General features: G+C 37.8%; 1 protein-coding gene across 3 annotated transcripts in view; it reads right to left on the reverse strand.

Annotated features, from left to right (window-relative positions):
- Positions 1-18,080, reverse strand: part of LOC150084496 (xylulose kinase) — a 92,142-nt gene that overhangs the window by 3,468 nt on the left and 70,594 nt on the right. For all 3 annotated transcript variants that reach the window (XR_016547062.1, XM_090375247.1, XM_090375246.1), the window contains 3 exons: positions 13,808-13,923; positions 3,841-3,914; positions 3,237-3,333 (listed from right to left, as the gene is read on the reverse strand). Coding sequence is in view for 2 of the 3 variants with exons in the window: in XM_090375247.1 (XP_090231373.1) it covers positions 3,237-3,333; positions 3,841-3,914; positions 13,808-13,923 (287 nt within the window). In the remaining variant the exon portion in view is untranslated. The remainder of the gene's footprint in view (positions 1-3,236; positions 3,334-3,840; positions 3,915-13,807; positions 13,924-18,080) is intronic.

Consider the following 18,080-nt stretch of genomic DNA (forward strand, 5'->3'; position numbering starts at 1 on the left):
GAGACAAAGACCAATAGATTGACAGTAGCCACTGGCAGAGGTGAAACAGATTCTTGCACTGCTTCTATTAGAATGAGCAGAAGCCTGAAAAACAAGATGCATGGTATTTCAGAGACTGCTGGGAGCCATTGCGGTACAAGTAAACACATGGGTTGTGTTAGGGTAGCTAAAAATAGAAACAGGTGCAGGTATACTTGCGTGTACACCAATGCCAGGAGTTTAGTAAATAAATTTGAGGTATTGCTCAAAACATCAAAGGCAGGTATTGTTGGGATATCAGAGACGTGGTGTCACACAGATATAAGGGATGCAGAACTGCAACGTCTACAGAAAGGATAGAAAGGGGTTATGCTATTAGTTAAGAAACACATAAAAACCAAGGAAGTGAAGCCAGTCGACATCGCAGTGTTGAGTCAGTTTGGTGTGACATAAGCATTGGGAGATCAAAATTGTGAGTAGGAGTGTGCTATAGGCCTAATGACTCTGATGAGTATAATAAGGAACTGTACAGGGAAATAGAGTGGGCCAGTAAATCAGAGATTTTAATTTCCCAGATATTGACTAGCAGGGCTTTCGTGGATTTATTGGATGATTGTTTTCTACATCAGCATGTTCGGGAGGCAACTAGAGGGAGTAATACTCTTGATTTGATTATCAGCAGTGATTCTTCATGCATTAAGAATCTGCAGATAAATGAACCACTAGGTGGCAGTGATCACAGTGTGCTGAAGTGGGATTTACTCAAAGAGGTAACTACCATTAGGGGTAAAGGGAAGGGTTATTGCTTCCGTAAAGGCGACTACGATGGACTGAGACAGTATTTAAATTCTATACAGTGGGACCAACTGATGATGTTACCAACAGCAAATTCAAAATGGGAAGCATTCAAAGAACTTATCTTGGAAGTTACTAGGCTTTACATACCAACTAAGAAATATTGTTCAGGGTTTAGGCCAAAATGGATGTCAGATGAACTAATGAGGCATATGGCAGAGAAGAAAAATGCATGGGATACCTACAAATTAACACATGACACAGAAGCAGATACAAGTTGATATGCAACCAAGTTACAAAGGAGGTTAGGCACGCGAAGGCAGATTACGAGAAATCCTTGGCAAGGGATGCAAAGAAAAACAGCAAAGAGTTCTTTACATACGTAAACTCTAGAAGGAAGGGGATGAATCAGATTGGTCCACTTGATATTGATGGGTCAACTGTTGATGAACCTGCTCAGGTAGCTAACAAACTAAATGAATATTTTGCAGCGACATTCACACATGAGGAGTTATTCAGCAAGGGGAATGCCAGAGGTGTATTCAACTCTAGCAGTAAGCTACAGAATCTTGAAATAACTGGGAGTAAAGTGGAGGAGAAACTGTTGATAAACACAAGAAAGGCACCCGGGGTGGATGGGATCTATCCAGTTATATTAAAGGAGGCAGCAAAGGAAGTAAGCAAACCCTTAGCCATAATTATGAGAGCTTCCTTGGACTCAGGGGAGGTACTCATAGACTGGAAATGTGACCCCAATTCACAAAGGAGGATCAAAGGCTGACACAAGTAATTATAGACCTGTGAGCTTAACTTCTGTTCCAGGAAAATTAATGGAGGCACTGGTTAAAGAAGCACTGCAGGATCATTTAGACAAGACTTCAGTTATAGCTCAGACACAGCATGGTTTTGTTAAGGGGAAGTCTTGCCTGACCAACTTGATTTGATACTATGATGCAGGGAATAACTTTGATATTATATACTTGGATCTTAGAAAGGCTTTTGATACTGTTGCACATGGAAGACTGCTACACAAATTGGAGCAGTGTGACATTGGAGGCAAATTGCTGCTATGGATAAAGGGGTGGTTGAGGGGGAGAAGACAGAGAGTGGTAATCAATGGACACTGCTCATCGTGGACTAATGTTATTAGTGGAGTCCCTCAGGGCTCAGTGTTGGGTCCATTATTATTTTCTGTATTTATGAATGATATTGATGATGGTATATCAAGCTTAATGTCCAAGTTTGCAGGGTTGTCAAGGACACTACGCTGCTGCAACAGGATCTGGAAAGGTTGAGCAGATGGGCTGAGAGGTGGCAAATGTAAAGTACTACACATGGGAAACAGCAACCCCAGAGCAACGTATCAACTCTGTGGTACTACACTGACAGTGGTAGAGAATGAAAGGGACTTGGGGGTGATTGTGCAGGCAGATATGAAGTTCTCTGAGCAGTGCAGACGGGCTGCAAGAGTAGCTCATGGAGTATTGTCAATGATATACAGGAATTTTTCCAGCAGGGATAAGGAGGTGATTATTCCATTGTATAAGGCAATGGTCAGGAGGCCTCATTTCAAGAAGGATGTACAGCTGCTGGAACGAGTACAGAGAAGGGCAACAAGATTAGTGAATGGAACAAAGGGGTGCTCTTACGAAGAAAGGCTTAAGTTTTGCAAATTACAGTGTCTGGAGACTAGGCACCAGCGAGGTGATCTGATAGAAGTGTATAAAGCCTTGAATGGTTTAAGCATGCTCAATGCTGATGGGATTCTTCCTCTAGCTCAGAAAATTCACCTGAGAGGGCATAAATTCAAATTGAGGAAAGACAGATGTAGGATAGACGTGCGAAAATTTGCCTTTAGCCAGCGGGTGGTTGAACAGACTTCCATCCCTTGTGGTGGAGGTTGATAGCCTAAATAAGTTTAAAGGCTCAGCTGGACAGGTATTTTGAACGAACAGAGGGGTGAAGTGGAAATGGGTTTTTTTTTTTTTTTTGGCTGATGCTGCATAAGCTTCTACTAATGCTAATTCCAGTATTCAACAGCTCACTGGCTAAAAGAACTTCCACCAGGTCCCTTTTTGCTAAGGACCAATGTTCTTTCTGTGCATGTTGTACCCATATAGCGTTAGCTTATAAGCATACATATTAATATCCTTAATGAGGACCTCCAGTAGCACTACAATCCTACATGAATTGTCACTTCTGATTCACCATTGTATTAGATAATACAATGTTTGTGTTTGTGACAGTTTTTCCAATCTCATATTTTGTACTGTATGCATGTGTTGGTTTCGTGACAAGGGAAGCATTGCAGTTAGTACCCAATTACATTACTACTGAACAAAATGAGGATATATATGTAAGGTGGAAAATTGGTTCCTGAGAACTAAGGAAAGTTTAAACATAAATATTATCTACTTAATTTGATGGTTTTTTTTGCCCAGTATTAAAAAAAAAATTCTTACCTATTTGATAACCCAATTTTTCAGCATGAGCCCTTTTGGCAAGAAACTGACCTTCTATCAATGCTCTGACTTCAACCTCTTTTGAAAATCGTCCTACCTATATATGGTTAAAAGAAAAATATTTCACTAATTGAAATGAAATACTTTATGATAAAAGTATAGATATAATGCATTGGGAAAAAAAAACAACTGAATTTGTGATGTGCAGTTATTACCAAGAAAAAAAATGAAATACCATTGCTTGTTTTTCCAACATGAAGGCTATAACAGGCCTGGTTTACCATCTGAATAAATTCATAATGAATGATAAACAAGTTCTCATTTATTTCACAGACAAAGTTAGGATAATGTGTGTAGAAAAACTACTTTAAATACAATGATCATAAAAAAAAAAAAAAAAGTTGTGTCCTATTTAACTTTGGGAATTGTATATAAAAGTGAATGATGCAGTAACAACAATTTAAGTTTAAACAAAAAAATCATGGTTGTTCTGTGCCTACAGAACAATTGTACAAATAAGAAAATTAAGGATGTTATATTACATTATTCACATACTGGCCTTTGCCATCTGGGATTGTTTCAAAAACTAATCAAGAATTCTTACCTGTTGATTATGCTTATTGTATCGAAAGTCCCCAGTTAGTGGTGGCACAATCTCCAGGAGATCAAAATAGAAACCTAAGATTGGTATGTATACAAGAAATATAATACACTGTTTTGAAGCAAGATTAAACACATATCAGTAGAATATTTTCTTTGTAAAATTTCTATAAGAACTTTAAAAAAAAAGTAGGATTACAGTTTCTGACAGCATAATTAGCATTAGCCAAGACATATGATGCAAGAAAGCAAGCTTATACAGCATCAGCCAAAAAACCCCCTTCCCAGTCACTCCAGCCTTAAATTTATTTAAGCTAACTACCTTTCCTCAATTTGAATCTATGTCCCCTCAGGTTCTAAATTTCAGCAAGTGGAAGTATCCCATCAGCATTGAGCCTGCTCAAACCATTTAAGGCCTTGTACACTTCAATCAGATCACCTAGTCTCCAGATGCTGAAACTTACAGAATTTAAGCTTCTCACCAGTCTTGTTGCCCTACTCTTGAATTAAACAAAATTATTCTTTATTATAACCTTTGACACAAACATAAAGCATGTTCTGAGGGGAAAGGGTTTTATTAAAAGTTGAATGTAATTAATCTGTGAAATAATTCACAGATTTATTACATTCAACTTCCTTGTAGTGATTAGGCAGTGCTGATGAAAGAATTATCAGCACTGCCTACTTCAGGCCTGTACAGAAATCATTAAATTGTACTTAAACTTCATGTGTGTTCTGAGGAAAAGCAAGGAACTCCCACTGTATCACAATCTTCTCATCCACCCGTCCACCCCAGTATCACAAACTTCTCATTCCCGTCCACCCCAGTTGCCTTCCTTATGTTTAACTTCAACAATTTCTCCTCCACTTTGCTCTCGGTTAGACTTTGATAAACTTTTGTCTGGCATTCTCCTCATGTGTGAATGCAGATGCAAAATACTCATTCAGTTTATCAGCTACCTGAGCATGATCATCAATAGTCAACCCATCTATGTTAAGTGGTCCAATCTGATTCATCCCTTTCCTTTTAGAGTTTACTTAAGTAAAGTACTCTTTGCTGTTTTTATTTGCATCCTTTGCCAAGGATTTCTCATAATCTGTCTTTGCCTGCCTAACCTCCTTGATTACAGACAAGCTTATATCTGCTATAGGCTTCTGTGTCACCTGATAATTTATATGCATCCCATACATTTTTCTTCTCTGCCACAAGCCTCATTAATTCATCTGACATCCATTTAGTTTGAATGAAAACCCTAGTAACGACCACAATTAAGTCCCCGAAGGCTTCCCATTTAGAATTCAACATTGGTAACATCATCAGTTGATCCCACTGTACAGAATTTAAAAACTCTCTGAGACCCCCGTAGTCACCTTTACAAAAGCAAAAGCCCTTCCCTTTAGCCTTGATTGTAGTTACATCTTAAATTAATTCCCATATCAGTACATTGTGATTACTGTCACCAAGTGGTTCCATTATTTGCAAATTCTTAATGCATGAATAATCACTGCTGATAATCAGATCAAGAGTATTATTCCCTCTGTTTGCCTCTCGAATATGCTGCTGTAGAAAACGGTCATCCAAAAAAGTACTAGTGTGCGAGTGACCAACCACAAGTTCCTGTCAATATCTGGAAAGTTAAAATCCCCCATTATAAGACATTCTGATTTACTGGCCTACTCAATTTTTCTGCACAGTTGCTCATTATACTCATCAGGCCCATAACACACCTACTCTGATATTTCCTTTCCCAGTGCTTATGTCACACCAAACAGACTGAACATTGCATTGTCCACCAATATCAATTTGATGTTCATCCTTAGATTTTATGTGTTTCTTAACTAACAGCATAATCCCTCCTCCCATTTCTGTGCACACTTTACTCCCCAAATTCCAATTGTGCACTGCTTATATCTGTGTGACACCATGTCTCTGATATGCCAACAATATCTGCCTTTGATATCTTGACTAGCACTTCAAGTTAGCATTAGTACAGGCATATGATGCAAGAAAGCAAGCTTATGCAGCATCAGCCAAAAAAAAACACCACTCCAATTTCACCCCTCTGTTCATTCCAAATACCTGTCCAGCTCAGCCTTAAATTTATTTAGGCTGATCAACTTCCACAACAAAAGATGGAAATCTGATCCACCAATCAACTACTAATCAAGTTCATCAACCATACTCCTGGCATTGGTGTACATGCACCTTTTTCTACTCTTAGTTAGCTTAACACAGCCCATGTATTTATTTGTTCCACTCTGACTCCCAACAGCCCTGAAAATCTCCATTGCCTTGCTTTCTATGCTGCTGCTCATTCTAATAGAAGCAGTGCAAGAATCAGTTTTGCCTCTGCCTGTGGCTGCTTTTAGTTAACCTTTTAGTCTGTGTATCCCCCCCCCCTAAGCTAGCAGTTTTCTGATCCACCTAACACTGCCTCAATAGCATCAGCAAATGTCCTTTCACCCTTTCTATTTAAGTTTACCCCATCCCTGTAGAAGCAGTCTCTCCTGTCAACAAGCACAGACCAGGCTGAAAAAAATTCTGCCCCTTGAGCCTTGCACAATCTCTCCAGGGCTGAATTGATCGACATGGCTCTCATCATGTACTCCCTCCTATCATGTCTAGGCCGAATTGCAGACACTTTCACATTCAACCCTAACTCGCACTTGTTGAGCAAATCTGCAGATCTCTTACTATTAATGTCATTTGTTCCAATGTGTACAACAATATCTCCTTTTGTGCCCTTAAAAGATGATATCTGCTCTACAATGTCATCAACTTTTGCCCTTGGCAGACATACCCCGGTCTTGTTCCACCTAACGTCATGGGCCAGCATTTAAAAAAAAAAAAAAAAGCTGTATACATATAAAACTGTTCAGAATACTCTTGAACTGTTTATAGAATGTTTCTAATTTTATATGCCTTGGATGGCAGAAGGCTAGAGGGACTGTACCTTTTACCTGGAACATCTTGCATGTTCCAGGCAACAGAGGAGTTTAAGAATTTGGTAGGATAAAACACTTTTGAATGAGATGAATTAAAAGCAGCATTTTTTTTATTGGAAATTCATAAAGGAGAGAAGCAATGTTTGTATACAACATAGCAAGAATATCATTGTTAATCTTTCTGTGAAGTTTGAATCTCCAAAGAAAATAAAGTAAACCAAGATATTGGCCTTGGAGCATCGTGGTGGTTGTTATTATTTTTGGTGCAAGGGCTGCTCAGGCTATATTGTGCCTATCAATGATGTGGAAGATACTATGATGACTGTTTTATGAACAGTCAGATACGATCATATAAGTTTATCCATTTGAGAAAGGAGAAAAATTCTGTGGGGTTGGTATCGTTATCTATGATATGACAGAGCTTCAAAGATTCTTTAAGATTAGGAAGAAAACTGAATGAGAGTTGCTGGGCATGCTAGTACAAGGTGCATTCAAAAAGAACGTGCTTCATTGTGAGTTGAGAATTGCAGTGTGTACACTGTGGAGGATCATTGCCTGTAAGGTGAAATAGGTGAGTAATGTGACTGTGACCAATTCTTGCTCTTGCTAGGATTACTTCTTCCTTTCCGTTTTCCTGGAAACTAGAGGCCCATAACTGTGGATCTGGTTTTATTTAAAGGAGCTTATTATCTGTTTTAGTTTGCCATATAAGTGTCCATTGTTCCTTACATATTCTTCGTATATTAGATTTGTAGTCAATATATGGAACGAGAGAACATGATGACTCTAAATTAGATGGATGTTTGGCAGCATAGTCTGCACATTCATTTTCAGATATCCCCCAGTGTGGCCTGGGATCCAGCAAAAGATGACTATTAGCTGGCATTCCTGAATATATATCAACATACTTCTTATAGTTTTTATCAAAGGATTTGTTGGTGAGGAGGTGTTTTCTAAGGCTATAAGTGTACTCTGTGAGTCCGTATATATTATAGTCTTTTTGATGGACAGATGGAGAATATTTTCTAGGGCAAGCTTGACGGCAAATAACTCAGCTGTATAACTGCTACATTTGGTGGGAAGTAATACAGAGATGGTGTTAAAAGGGAAAACTGCTGCGGCATCTACTCCACTATCAGATTTTGATCCATCATTATATATTTTGGTAAAAAGAGGATAATTCTCTGTGTGAGTAGTATGGATTTGTTGTATATTTAAATTTGCAAGGAAATTTTTTCCCCAGTTTAGGAAGTAATTGTCGAAGGATAGTTTAATATAGGACCGTGGTGGAACTGAACAGTTTGGATCTTGGAGGACTTTTTCGAAGTGTACATTCCAAGTTTCTGATAGTGCCTGTAATCTGATACCAATAGGCTGAACTGCACTGGGTTTATTTCTATAGAACATTTTAAACTGTGGATCACTAAGTATAGGCCAAATGGGATGGGTAGAAATGCTTCAAATTTTAGCTGCATAATTCAGAAGTAACACCTTTCTTCTGAGAGACAGAGTGGAACTTCATTAGCTTCAATATAAAGGCTTTGTACTGGCAATGTTTTATATGCTCCTGTAGCAATCCTGAGGGCAGAATATTGAATAGGAGCAAGGTGTATCAGCACGCTCTCCCTGGCAGAGTCATACACTGGGGCACCATAATCAGGACAGGACCTAATTTCTATACAATTGAAGCAGGGTATAGCGGTCTGCACCCCATGTTGTCGAAGAAATAACTCTGAGTATATTCATTTTTTTCTGGCAAGTAGTCCAGAAATATTTGATATGTTCAAAGAAATTAAGCTTACTATTAAAAATCAGGCTGAAGAGGCGAATACTTTTTATGACTGTTATAGGATGATTCCTTTAAGTGTAGCTCTGGGTCAGGGTGCACCTTTCGTTTGTTACAAAAATGAATGACACTAGATTTCTGATGTGATAGTTGGTACCCATTCTGCATCATCCATAGCTCAATATTGTTAAGTGAGATTTGTAGTTGTCTTTCGACGAAGTTCATATTCTGTGAACTGCAGGAAACAGTCAGGTCATTGGCATAGAGATATGAATTTACAGGGTTGTATATATACATTTGGTTATATTATTTATTCTTGTTGCAAATAAGGTAGAACTGAGCCTTGTGGGACTCCTTCCTCTTGTATATAGATTTGCGAGAGTACTTGCTGATAGCAGACTTTAAAACTTCTATGCTGAAGGAAGTTTTGTATGAAATATGGTAAGTGGCCTTTCAGGTCATGGGAATGGAGATCTTCCAGGATGCCAAAATGTCAAGTGGTGTCAAAGGCCTTCTCTATGTCAAGGCATACCATAACGAGATGCTTGTTTCGGATAAACGCATTCCTGATGTTCGTTTCAGCTTTGACCATGAGATCCAGGGATGATCGATATTTTCTGAAACCAAATTGATTATCATAGAGTAGATGTTTGGAGTCAAGATACCAGGTAAGTCGGCATTGTATCATTTTTTCCACGTTTTTACTCAAGCAGCTGGTAAGAGAAATAGGTCTATAGTTGTGAGGGATAGAGTGATCTTTCCCTGGTTTGGGAATTGCCAGTACAGTCAGTCCTCTTATATCACGATAGTTGTGTTCCTAGAAACCCTCGTGCAATGCAAAATCGTGCAATATAAACAACAGGGCCTATGGGGAAAATAGGGTTAGGTGCTGGACCCCCAAGATTGAACACACATTTGTAACCAAAACATTACCAAACACAATAAATAATCGTAATAAAATACTTACCATACGTATTTTATTACGACTATTATGTAATAAAATATTGCTAATGCTTTTGCTTCTATCGTAAGCAAACTTGTTTTTTGTTTGATTTTCTATCCAAACAGATGACAGCCGTTCCATCTATTCCAATTCTTTGTGTCTTAATCTAATGGATTTTAATTACACTTTGAGTTGTTCCTGCTATGAAAGTTGTTTTTATTTTCTCTGCATTCTTTGTAATTCTCGGTGTTGCCTCATTTAGGTCTGTAGCACGTGCAATATCACAGTCTTTCATTTCGCTCAAAGCGTTTCACAATTTCATATTTTTTCTCTGTCGACAGAGGTGGACTGGCCATAAGCCTTACCAGGGAAACCCCCGGAGGCCGGTGTGATTTTGGCCATAAACCGTAGTATGTGGCCACTATAAATTTTCCCGGGTAAGAATTTTTGACCCAGTCCGCCTCTGTTTATTGATATTGCTTTTCTTTTTCTCTCTGAATCTGCAGTGTCTTCACCAGGACGCTTCCTTTTCATACCTTTTAAGTATTTTACTCATTTTTAGGGAATAAAGCACAATTACAAAATGAGGAGGCGTGCTTGATACACATGAACAAAGCTGCGCGTGTGTAGCAACTGAATAAACAACACCGTAAAGGCAGAGATACACTATTAACACCTCACATTTTACTCAAGCACATTTCTAGGGGTTACTACCATAAAACAATAAAAACAATTTCCATTTACGTTTCTGCTAGTGGAATCTGTTATAAACTGGTAGTAAACTCGATCTAATTGCATTTGCGATTATACTGATAGCTGGAATTGTGTTGGTTTTTACGTTATTATGGTGAAATGTGTTTCCCCTTCACTGATATAAAACACATAAATACATTTTCAGAATCTTCTCTTCATTCCTATCGTGTTGCGTTCAGTTGGGGTGGTTCAGCGTTCGACTGCCATTTCTTGTAAACACAAAGGCGAATCGTGCATAAGCGAATCCGGTTCGTGTTATATAAGATATCGTTCCCCTATTTAGAAATCGTGTATGATCGAATTCGTGTAGTGTAAACACGTGTTATACGAGGACTGACTGTACATTGGAGTGATGTCAGCATGTGGGGAATGAAGAGAAGCATGTAGAGAAGTGTTTTAGCATTATATAATACACTCCGTCTGGACCAGCAGCACTGTTCTTAGAGGTATATATAGCTTCTTGAAGTTCAAGCATAGTAAGTGGCTGATTGTATGATAAACAAGATTTGGTTTTGAAATTTAATCAAGATTTTTCAGCTGAAGCTTTAATCTTCTGAAATGACTGGTCATATGCATCAATGCAGACAACTGTGAGAATACAGACCCTAAAGCATTTGCAATTTCTGTCCATTCCAGTTGAAAATTGGGGAGGACAAGGGAGGAAATTTACCATTTAGTTGTTTTATTTTCCTCCATATTATTCTAGAATCTGTGTTTTTGTTAACCGAATTTACAAATCGGACCCAGGAGTCTCTTTTTGCTTTCTTCCTGATATGGTGAGCCTTGGCTCTGAGTTTTTTATCATTTATAAGATTATTGGTAGTAGGATGTTTGTGGAATATATTCCAGGCTCGGTTTTTTTCTTTTTTGCCACTCTTACAATCCTCATTCTACCAATAATTTATGGATCTACGGGAGCTTGACTGTGACTTGATGGCAACAGACGCAGCTGCTAGGATTTGTTTAGTAATGTGGTCAGTGACTATGTCAACTTGGCGAGATTCGATGATCTGATTATCAAAGGATACATGATAAGTGTACTTTGCCCAATCAGCCTTGGAAATTTTCCATTTCATGCAGTTTTCTGAAGTTACAGATTGTGAAGTTTAAATTTTACAGATTAGTGGATAGTGGTCACTGTTGAGTGGATCATCAAGAGCTGTCCACTCAATACAAGGTAAGAGGATCACAGAGCAGATAGATATTGAGGAGACTGTTCCTGTTGGAAGATGGATGTAAGTTGGTGAACCAGTATTTAGGATGGTTAAATTCTGCCTGTCAATGAGCATTTCAATAAGTTGTCCTCGTCCATCTGCATTCGGAGAGCCCCACAATGGATGGTGTCCATTGAAGTCACCCAGTAAACAGAAAGGGGTTGGCAAGTGCAGAATTAAATCTTCAAGTTCATGAATAGTGCAAGGCTGACTGGGCAGCAGATAGATAGAAACGAGTGTTACAGTGACTCCAATTGCTATTCGCGTAGTAACAGCTTCAATGGAGGTTTGCAGAGGAATACGTCTGCAAGGGACTCGCGAATTTATGAGAATAGCAAACCCACCATGAGCTTTGTTTGTAACCAGTCTATCTTCTCTGAAAAGAGTACAATTTTTGATCGAGAGAGATACCTTAGGAGTTAAATATGTCTCCTGTAAACAGATGCCAACTGGATTATGCCGTTTAATTATTTCATGGATGTCATCAATATTGCTACGAAAGCCTCTGCAATTCCATTGGACTATGTTGTTCATTGTTTAGATTTAGATGAAGGAGCTGAGTCTGTCTGTTTTTAAAAGTCGGTTTGATGCAGTCACTTTTAATTTTATCTCTTTTTGGGAAATTTGGTCTTGTATGTATTTCATCATCTGGATGGATCTCCAGAAAGGTTTCTCTTTCATCTTGAATGGGGATTTCATTGGTATCTGGCTTCTCTGTTTGAATGGGTCTTACAGGAGCTGCATGGGCAGCTGGTGGTATGGTGACTAGCACGTTGTTAGCCCTGCTTGAAATATGTTGCTTTGATGAGTGGGGTACAGAAGAGAGCAAGGATTGAGCCCATTCAGGAATGGAGATATTTGATGGAATTGATGTATCAGTTTGGACTGATACTGAATGAAATTTTTTAGAGGCTTCGGCATATGTATGTCTGGGCATCTATAGTTGTAATTGCTTTCATGCTTCTGGGAACGAGACTTTCTTTTCTATTTTGTATTTTTGGATTTTTTTCTCATATTTCCACTGTTCACAATTTTTGGAGAAGGCTGGGTGGTTGCTTTTACAATTAAGACGAAACGAAGACTAGGCATTACAGTCAGCTTGGGTATGCTCTTTCGATCCACAATTTGGACATACTGAGTCACCTCAACAGACTGTTTGTGAGTGTCCAAATTTCTGACACTTATAACATCTTATTGGGTTTGGTATATATGGGCGAATGCGGCAATACAAATACCCTGCTTTCACTGATGGAGGTAGGTTGGGTGAGTTGAATGTTAGTATAATGCTCCAAGTCGGAACGAGCTCGCCAACCTTTTTTCATCATAATTCTTTTGGCCTGTGTGACTTTCTGATCCTGCAGTTCCTGAACAATTTCTTTCTCTGACACATTCATTAGGTCCCATTCTGAAATTATGCCTTTGGATGTATTAAGTGTGGCATGTGAGAACACCTTAACTAGAACTCCACCAAATGAGCTGAGTCTGAGTAGAGACTCAGAGTGTTTAGAGCTGGTGGTCTCTACAAGCAGGTCGCCAGATTTTAGTCGTCTCACCATTTTCGGAGAACCAGCTATGTTCTCAAGACATTTTTGAATGAGAAATGGCGATAGATTGCCTAAGGGCTGGTGTGTTAGTGAGTGCAGAATCAGAAAACTTGGGTGTTCACTTTGAGGAGCATCTGTCCTCAGACTCTTTGGATTGGACAAGTCACTATCAGGTTGATGTAAATCCATATGATTCAGATTTGCAGTCTTAATTGGTGGAAAGTTGTCATATTCCATGCTTTGCTCCTTTTTTGCCCTGGGGGTTTACTTTACCACCCAGGTTTCTGGCCCCGCCACAGGGAGGCAGGAGCAGTGCCACTAGGTGACCAAACGGCTGAGTTATTTAGTTAGTACTGTTAGAAATAAAAACAGAAAGGTGGCCTTCCTTTCTGGGCCTTTGCCTACTTCTTGTATTGCGAAAGTGCTGCAGTAATTTATAAATAAAGAAAACGTTAGTTGGAACAAAATATAATTTGTTCAAAGACTCTTTGGATATAATGCTTTTTGGAATGCTTGGCACCTGGGGCCTTGGAGCATGGAGGAAAATAAATATCAGATCTACACTCCACCTTTTCTTTTTTTTTTTTGCCAAACCTAGAGATATGTATAACCAAATGAGGGAATTATTAAATCACTGGAAAGCTAGTTTAGTAATGCAAATAACATCAGATTTATCTGTCAGAAGTATATTCTCTAACTGATACAATTTATTATTCAAGCTATGAATATTTTGGCCAAAAAAAAAAAAGAAAAAAAAAGTTTCTGCTCATATGCACTAAACTTACCAATATTTCCAAAGTTACCTCGTGGTGTACTGTCTAAGAGTTCATTAAAAATTTTCCAAGAGCCCTCAGCACATTCATCTCTAATTCGCTCTCTAGTTAAAGATCCATTCTTGAAACTAAAGGAATTAAAAACTCTGTCAGATATTTTTATTACAAAAAAAAAAAAAAAACCCACACATACTAGTATACTATATAGAAAAATGAACCTCTATTAATTACTAGTTTGGAGTTTATGGTATTGAAAAGACCAAATAAGTTTATCTCAACACAAAAAAACAATATTTTTTTACGTTCTTCATAATGCCAACCTTTTATAAATTATATGTATCGCTGCATTCAGTCTCCACCCTGGAAATGCTTTATCCCTCCTACTGGCTGAATTTATATTTACACTGATATACAAATATCATCACCCAGTCCAATTCTCATTAAAGTAAACTTGTAATATGCATATTTCATCTTTAAGAGCATATAAAAGACATTTAATTCTAGTTCCTAGCTGTTCTATGAAATTGAAGTAGAGTCAGATTCAATTAAGATGTCCTGCATCTTGTTGAGAATGATTATTTCTGATTCCTTGTGGATAAGCATTCCAATTAATGAAACACTGAAGTGGCACAGAACTACACTACAAACAATTATTGACTTTCTAAAATTACCACTCGAGGCAGGCCATGTAAGGTAAGAAGTACAATCAAGCTTCAGTGATCAAAATCTCTATCCCATGTTAATTCTTTTTAATAAATGTCACTGGGAAACATCAACAGGCAAAAGTGAGAAAGTCTACACTAATTATCATAGATCTGCACTTCAACTAACAGTGAACTTTTATAAATAACAGCACATAATATCCTTTTCGAGATTATGCAATCAAAGTACAGATAAACAGTCGGTCAGACATCTTGAGCAGTTGAGACCAGCTAATTTTTTGTAAAAATCGGACAAATGCTAATAATTTATTGTAAATTTTCCTTGTAGAGGATCTGCGATCTCATTATGGATTTAAAATAAACTTTGTGGATTTTTGAAATGGGTAGACAGGCTATTTTTGGGAATTTTAAAGGATTATTAAATTTTAAGAATATTATTTTAAGGCAGAAGAATACTCTTACCTGGGGTTTTCTTCAGGGATGGCTGTCTCTGGGAGAGGTGTAATTCAGAAGGTGTTGAAACTGCAATTATATGGAAGGAGGAGGACGAAGGAAAAAGCCAGCTTTTGTCCTAAATCCTGGCATGGGGAGTAATTGTATGCATAAAGGGAGACGATGTCCTGAAGCCTGATGAGGGCTTTTTGTTCACACCATCTTCAAAGGAGGGTGAATAAGTGTCAAGGCCATCTTTTATAGCTTGGGCACGTTCCATTGCCGTATTTCAAAAGCGTGGTGGGCGGCTGAGTAGTCGGAAAAGGGTGTGGGATGGAAAAATTTCCCCCCTCACCGTATTACACTTATAGTTGGGAATTTAGAAATTGTAGATGTATTTTTTGGTGAAAAAAAGGTAGGAAAGGGAAAGAAAGGGGTTTCACTTGGAAATCCGGGTGCGTGACTATCCATCCCCGTTAGTAGAGGTCCTGGATTTGGTGGGGGGGGTGTTATTTTCTGTTGTTAAAGTTACTTATAGGATATTTGTTTTAGGTCCTATTTTCAGAGATTATTATTGGTCTATGTATGTTTATTGATCTGTTTGTTGATCTCACTGCTAGTGTCTCACTGGTTTCTAATTTAAATTTTGTGTCTTGTTTGTCAATTATTATCATGTTTTTGAAGGAGTAATGTCCTGTGTCTAAGCGGTGAGTTACCAATTTGGAACTATTATTTTTCTCCGTTCGGTCTGTTTTTCCTTTGTTATTTGCGGCCACTTTTAAACTGCTTTTATGTTTTTGGATTCTTGTATGCAGCGATGTTCTCGTACTGCCTATATATATGCAATTGCAATCCGGTGCACAGGGGATTGCATAAACCACATTTGTTTGCTGTTTGAAATCTATTGTTTTTTTGTTGATAGCTGACCTTTTTAGGTATGTCCATAGTTTCTTGGAGCTGCCAAAGGCTAGATTTACTCCGGAATCTTTGAAGATTTTTTTCAAAAGTTGTTGGTACGTTTCAATGTACGGAAGCCCCATCCATTGTTTTGTTGGCTCTTCTCATTTTGGTTTTTCTTTACTGCTGTTTTCGGCTGTGCCACTTCAGTGTTTCATTAATTGGAATACTTGTCCACAAGGGATCTGAAATAATCATTCTCAACAAGATGCAGGACATCTTAATTGGATACAACTCTACTTCAATTTCATAGATCTGCACAGCTAGGAACTAGAATTAAATATCTTTTATATGCTCTTAAAGATGAAATATGCATATTACTAGTTTACCTTAATGAGAATTGGACTGGGTGATGATATTTGTATATCAGTGTAAACTTGATTACAATAAACAGGTAAACTTGATTACAATAAACCTACCTTGTAACACTTCTGTTAATATGTTCAGGGGTATTATAAGAAAGAAATTGTGAAGAAAACAGAAGAGATAGAATGAAAAACAAAAATAAATAAATGAAATAAAATTGCTGACAGGAATTTTATTTCATTTATTTCAACAAAAGCCTAACCTTGGCTTTTGTAACAATGTCATTCAGCAATGAAGGGGTTAAAGAAACATATTGGATAACCTCCAGAATGATATATGTTTGCGGGAAAAACCAAAGAAATATCATAACACATTAATACAAGATCACTGTCAATAAAGCTGCAATTACAATGCTCAAATTTGGATTACAGCTCCACTGAAACTCACCCTCCAAATATTGATCAGGAAAAATAAACTTGCCTTTTGTTTGGAGATTATTTATACATTCTTTTTCTCATGTTAGTCTCATGTCTCCAATCCCTCCCCCACCTCCCTTTTGTGACCAGTGATGTTTTGAAAGCCAAGATTATGGCCCTCAGCAATTTTAACCTGTTTATAATTATGTTGTCTAGGTGAAAAAAAAATTTCTTAAAAAACAGGAGTGTTAAGTTAATGTCGATCAAAATTTTCTCTACTTTTATTCATTGACACAATAATATGAAGAATTCAAAAAGTTACTGGAAATTTACTATAAAAGTTTACTGAGTGAACAGTTTGGCTTACTGATCTGATCACCTTCAAAATACTTTCCTTCTGCACACACTTGCTCCATCGGTCTTCCCTATGCTTTAAAACATGCTATAAAATGTTTTTTAGCACATGTATGGCTACTTCAGCATTTTCTTTGATGTCATCCACTGCAGTGAAATGATGACACTGAAGCATGATTTTCAGTTTAGGGAACAGCTAGAAGTCAGTGGTGCAAGGTTGGGAGGCTGCTGCATGACTGATTTTTTTTTTTTTTTTTTTTTTTGTAGCCAAGAACTGCTATTGATGTGCAATTGGGCTCATTGTTATGGTGCAGGATCCAAAAACAAACCTTCCATTTTTGTGTTTTTGCCTCACATTCTCATGCAAACATGTAAAAACCTCAGCATAATAAGCAGCAGTAATAATTCTCTCCCAGTTACAAGTTTGTGGTGCATTATGCCATCAATGTCAAAAAAATGATCAGCATGACTTTGGCATTGGATTTTGTTGCACGAGACTTCTTGGGCTGCAGGGACATTTTTGTGTGCCATTCAGATGATTCCACCTTGCTCTTGGGGGTTGTAGATGAGCACCCAACTCTCATCCCCAGTGGCCACTTTTCTTAGGGAGCTCGGATACTGCATAAATTTTTTGAACAAATCACCTGCAATGGCTTTCCTGTCCTGAAACATTCCACAATCAGTCAGCTGTGACACATGAGTGAAGTGGTTGAGCCCCAAGGCCAAAGTCTCATGAAACCTTACAGCCATAGCACAAACCATTTAAATACCAGGAACTTTTGAATATACTACATAATTAATGGTTAATACATAATAAAGTGTATAAGAACTAACAAATAATTTCTATTTTGTTAAATAGTTAATATGTAGCTACTCCAATGTGACTATGAAAACTGGGAAGGATGAATAATTTAGTATTAGTAATGGTGATATGGATCATGCTGCACCAGCCACAAAAAAAAATAATAATAATAATAAATAAATAAATAATTAGAGAAAAAGAAATAGACAACCAGCATTTCGCTCCTCCCATAGATAACTATCCAGCTGACCTTTGAATTTCCCTTAACTGTCAACCTCTACCATCCATGTAGGTAAACTTATTCAAGTAATTTATAACTTGCTGGTTGAAATAAAACTTCCTGCAATCAAATCTAA

The sequence above is a fragment of the Mastigoproctus giganteus genome, chromosome 6 (genome assembly GCF_048544385.1).
Source record: "Mastigoproctus giganteus isolate SK-2022 chromosome 6, ASM4854438v1, whole genome shotgun sequence".
NCBI classification, from domain to species: Eukaryota; Metazoa; Arthropoda; class Arachnida; order Uropygi; family Thelyphonidae; genus Mastigoproctus; species Mastigoproctus giganteus.